Source organism: Pistacia vera, unplaced genomic scaffold (assembly GCF_008641045.1).
Source record: "Pistacia vera cultivar Batoury unplaced genomic scaffold, PisVer_v2 Contig755, whole genome shotgun sequence".
NCBI classification, from domain to species: Eukaryota; Viridiplantae; Streptophyta; class Magnoliopsida; order Sapindales; family Anacardiaceae; genus Pistacia; species Pistacia vera.
This window is the reverse complement of record NW_022196618.1, coordinates 274,133-279,421: the sequence shown is the minus strand read 5'-3', so window position 1 is coordinate 279,421 and position 5,289 is coordinate 274,133. Positions and strand designations below refer to the sequence as shown.

Here is a 5,289-nt window from a genome sequence, read left to right as displayed (position 1 = left end):
TTGCTTGTTAGGCAGGATGCATGAGCCTATTTTTTTTTATGAAATCTGTCGGTATTTATTCTTTCTTGACTTTTGTTTCAGGTACAATGGCATTCCGAGTATGTGAACATGCATATAACTTGCATGATTTTGAGGTTGAAAGTACGATGAAACAAGAGCTTGAAAGGGGGGATTGGATAACTTGTTAAAATTACAAAATATGCCAAAGCATTGTGCACCCATAATTGAGGCATAAATCACTATCAATTTCAGAATTAGATAGTATAAGAGGAGGAGGACATGGAACTTTACCAATCAAATGATTCTCAAGCTCATGTGATCCAACAGCAAACAAGACCTGTGAACTCCAAAAGCGATAATTGTTTTGCATAAGCTTCGGATTATAACTTGTAAGCTTGAAGCTTGAGCTGAGGTGGAACAATTGACAGAGTCTTTGAGAATTTGTGAAGTGGAGCGATGAACAGAATCTCTTAACATTTCCTCTAAGTTGCAAAGCAAAGAAGAAGAACCAAAATCTTCACCTGAATCTTTTGCCATTGACGTTAGTTAATGCTTTGATACCATGTAGATTTGACAAAGAACAAGAGAAAAGAAGAATTTGAGAGAGAAATTTGAGTGGAACAAACTGTGTAACTTGTATTGATTGATTGACAAATAAAATTACATTCTTTTATATGAAAGACAAAGAACAGAGTGAACAGTAAAATGTGTCTAAAACGACACAGTCTTGACTTAAGCTAAATTACTTTTGAGCCTTTTTGACTCATTGGTCAACAGTGCGTATAGTTGTTGGCATGTGATATTGATTACCTATAGTCTTCCCCCTGGTTGTGTACGAAGAGGAAGTTTACGATGTCCACATTGTTGATACCCGTCCAAAAGAATAAAAGGGTTTTCAGAATTTGCGTTAGTGTTTCTCATATATTTTCTCAAAATTTATTTTCAACAAATAACCCTAATTAAACCCTAGCTAGCACCATGAATAAAACACAACGGAAAGCACCAATATTGATATTATTTTTTCCTCATGATATTGTACAAAATCTCCTTCTCAAACTACCCCCAAAATCCCTACTGTGACTCAAGTGTGTTTGCAAATCCTGGCTTGAGTTAATCTCAACTCACAAGTTTGTCGTAAAACAACTTAATGAAACATCTGAAAGGTTTCGTAGATTTATTTAGAGTCATACTACACATACATCATTTTCATACAACATTATGTGGCAAGATATGATTAGCTAATTTAAAGTTAAAATTAAACTTTCACCCAATCATATCTTGCCACATAATGTTGTATGAGAAATGTTGTATGAGAATGATGTATGTGTAGTATTATTCATTTATTTATAAAAGCAAGAAAGCCTCCACATTTGTCATATTTAATTTAATTTAACAAAATTGAATAATATTATAGCAATTATATATAGCATAACTACAAGAACTATATCATTTATTCAATGATGGATTGATTTAATAAAATGAAGATACTTTTATGTTTGATATCACATACTCCTGAGTCGATCAACTGGGTACTGATTTTTTTTTTTTTTTTTTAGCAATACTAGTCTTACAAAGACAAATACAAAAGGGTCATACAAAGACAATTGCTATCATCGATCTTCATGATTTTTTTTTCTCTCTCTCTCTTTTTCCGTTCTTGCTTTGTTTTTTCCTTCTTGCTGACATCACTTTGTAGCCCTCTTTGTATTGTTTTTGTAAGGATAGTATTTTTTTTTTTTTTTCTGTTTTTTGGTAATTTATATGTAGTTATTTGTATGATTCCTTTACCATATTCTCTAAAATTCCTCACTGTGTGAAACTTTATTTGTTAATTTAGAGAGTCAATATTTTAATGAATAAAGATAGCTTGACAAGCACTTCTCACAACTTTCTCTCACAAACGCTAACATGGCAGCTTGCAATTGGTCAGACGGGACCCATTGCGAGCTGACCAATTATGAGCTGACATGTCGTGTTTGTGAGAGAAAGTTAGTGAAAAGGGTTTGTGAGTGTAGTATTACTATATTTTAATATACTTAGATTTTCACTGTTTGGTTTTTAAGATTTTTTGGGTTTGCCAACATTGATGCACACTCTTAAACAACATGATCAATTCCCTTTGGTACCACATTTTCACCCTATCATATCTAATCCTATCCAAATACATATTTATTTCAATATTCAAAATTCTCCTCAAAATACAGTACTATTCTATTCAACTTAAAATATTAACAATTACATTTCCCAATAAAAGTTTTAAAATTAACAAAAACACTCCCACAAACCCAAGCCACTATCACCTGCCAGCAACCACCGCTAGTCGCCACCACCGTAACAACGCACGACAAGTTAGATCTGGCCGGCATGCACCTATCTGTCTGTTTCTGGCCAGATCTACGACCAAAGATTTGGCGTGGCCAAATCTGGCCATCAACGGTGGCCATATCTTGGTCGTCGTTGACAGCCAAATAAGGGCCAAAAATCTGTTGACGACCAAACGACGACTATATCTTGATCGTCGTTTGGCCGTCATTGGCCAAAGATCTAGCCATCAATGGTGTCAACGATGGCTAGATCTAGCCATCAATGACCAGAGTTGTGGTTGTAGATCTGACTGTTTCCGACCAAATCCATGGTAGATCTGGTCAAAAAAGACCAGACTGATGCACGACCGACCAAATCCAGCTGGTCGTGCACCATTCCAGTAGATTCCGGCCACCTTCCGACGGTGGTGGCTAGCTGCCAATAATATGTGGGTAGGTGGGGGTGTTTTTATCAATTTATAAACTTTTATTGTGAGGGATGTTTAGTTAAATTAACCAACCTAAGAGATTAAAATATAATCACCATATTTTCAAAAAATGCTATTTAGAAATTTAATAAACATATTTTCAAATTCAAATCATATTCTCGTAAAAATAACCAAACTCAAAACTTTTCAAAATACTATTCTAAAACATGTCTAAATAGTGTACCAAACAAACCCTTAAATTTTCAGCATAATAGATTCACAAATTCCTGGGGAGGTCATTATCCATTTTGCCAACATTATAGAGATACATTGTTTCACTAACATCAGAGAATGTCTCTTATATTTTTTATTAACACTATCCATCGTAATTTAATCTAACAATTCTCTTATAACTATACATGAGATAAACGATTTAATTAATGGGGTCTATTTTAAAAACTTTGATTTCGTTTCTCTAATTCTCTGATAAATATTATAAGAAACATGATTATTGTTATTGAAATTCTCTTTCTTTGCTACATTCTGCTCAACACAAAATGAAAAACAATAGGACAAAGTGGCATGGTCAAGATTAAATTTAAAAAAAAAAATGTTGGGATTGGGAAAAAAAGGGAAAAATATATTATTAGAGAAAATCAAAATTTTTAATTAATTTAATTTACAATTCAGTTTTTTTATGGGGCAAAATGAAAAAATCAAAAAAATTCTAAGTGGGGTCATTTGACCCCATGTGGGTCCGCCCCTATATATATAGTGATAATTATTTGAGAAGTTCCCCCATTTAAACCTGCATTAGTTGAGAAGTTCCTCGGATAATCTTAATAATCACTCTCGACAAAAGCATCTTTCGATCTAATCAAACAATAACACATGTTCATTTCTCATTCACTTTTCGTTTTCTTTGTTATCATACTTTTGATCTTTACTTCATCTTCAAATCAACATATATACTGTTATATTCAAGTTACCTAGCTATAGGGATCACAAACTCACACTCAGTTGTTTTCAACATCAACCATGGTTGCATCTTCATCGAGAGTTACTGGAATTCTCAGGAATCCATAAAAATCCCATCCAAAAATGGGAAACTCATCTTCCAACTTATGCCTCTAATCCTCTGTCCATTTTATCTCCTAGTCCTACTTCACGATTTCACCGCCGGGCCCCTAGTGGCCAAGGTTGAAGACGGCTACGAGCGCGGCTAATTGAATCAAAAGGATGTAAGAGCTTTGGTGGGAGTCGAGCTCCTTTTCATGGCGGCCTTCTTGATTATTTTCCTCTTTGAGATGATGGTAACAATATTCTATGCATCAGATCTAGCATATAATACAGCAGGAAGTTCAATGAAGGTGATGGATTTGATGTTGAGGATCAAATCCACATGGACGAAACCTTTAATCACATGGCTATACGTTTCTTTTCTCACAATCATTTACACTGTTTTTGTTTTAATTACAATCAGATTGATCAGCTTAATTGTGTGGAAAGGGTTAGCGGCAATCCTAGCTATAATTTTGTACCTTTACGTGGCTCAAATTTGGGGTCTCGGGTTCGTGATTTCGGCGGTGGAGAGAGATTGTAAAGGAGGAACAGCAGTCAAAAGAGCAAGAAAGCTTCTTGAAGGTCGAAAACTAGAAGGGTTTTTCATTATGTTGATTTTATTCCTACTGAGTGTTCCGATCTATATATTGTTCTATGTTACATTGACGGATGATGATGATGAACTTGGGGTAATCGCTCAGATTGCCTTTGGGTTTGTTGCAACTCTACTCTTCTGTGTTGTAACATTTTTCTCCTTTGTGGTTTTCACCGTGTTCTACCATGAATGTAAGCAGAGTTATGGGGAGAAATTAGACATGGAAGTGAAGTCCGGAGCTGGATGTAGTTTAGTTTCTCAGAAGTGTTAAATTGATCTTTCTCTACTTGATAATATTTAATAAAAGTGGATGTTATTATTAGCTTTATTTGTTGGGAGTATCGTGTACTATATATACTGGTCCCATATATATCTTAGTAAGGATCAGGCAAACCCACCACCGGAAATTCTCTCGGTATCCACGTAGTTCTCTGACGTTAAAAATGGGTATCAGAATTTAGACATTTTGTAAACGCTTACCCCATCATGGTTGAATATAATTAACCACATACAAGGTTTACACGCACTTCAACTTCTCTAGATTAAAGACTTTAAAACTATCAGTCGGATAAAAGTTTCAATGAGTATCCCTATTAACAATCAATGAGGAATTTAAACTTAAGACCTCTTGAATAATATACTCAAAAGTCTTTATCCAACTACTCAATTATTCAGAAATAGTTGGTTTCAATAAATTTAAATAATGTAAATTATTTGGTATTTTCATAGTTAGCAAATTTATTAAAATATTACTAATTAATTGTGATGTATCACAAATATTTATCTTTTAAGTTGTCCCCTAAATATAAGATAAAAAGGATTATTAGATAAATAAGTTAAAAAAATATCTGTGGGGACTTGGTTGTTGCAAATTGAAGATTAAAATTTGTTGACGGGGTAA

General features: G+C 34.0%; 1 protein-coding gene across 1 annotated transcript; it reads left to right on the top strand.

The window, feature by feature from the left end:
* The first annotated feature begins 4,005 nt into the window (after positions 1 to 4,005).
* On the top strand, positions 4,006 to 4,659 carry LOC116115882. Its single transcript, XM_031402005.1, has one exon. It carries the CDS (start codon positions 4,006 to 4,008, stop codon positions 4,657 to 4,659), a length of 654 nt encoding a protein of 217 aa, XP_031257865.1.
* The last annotated feature ends 630 nt before the right edge of the window (positions 4,660 to 5,289 follow it).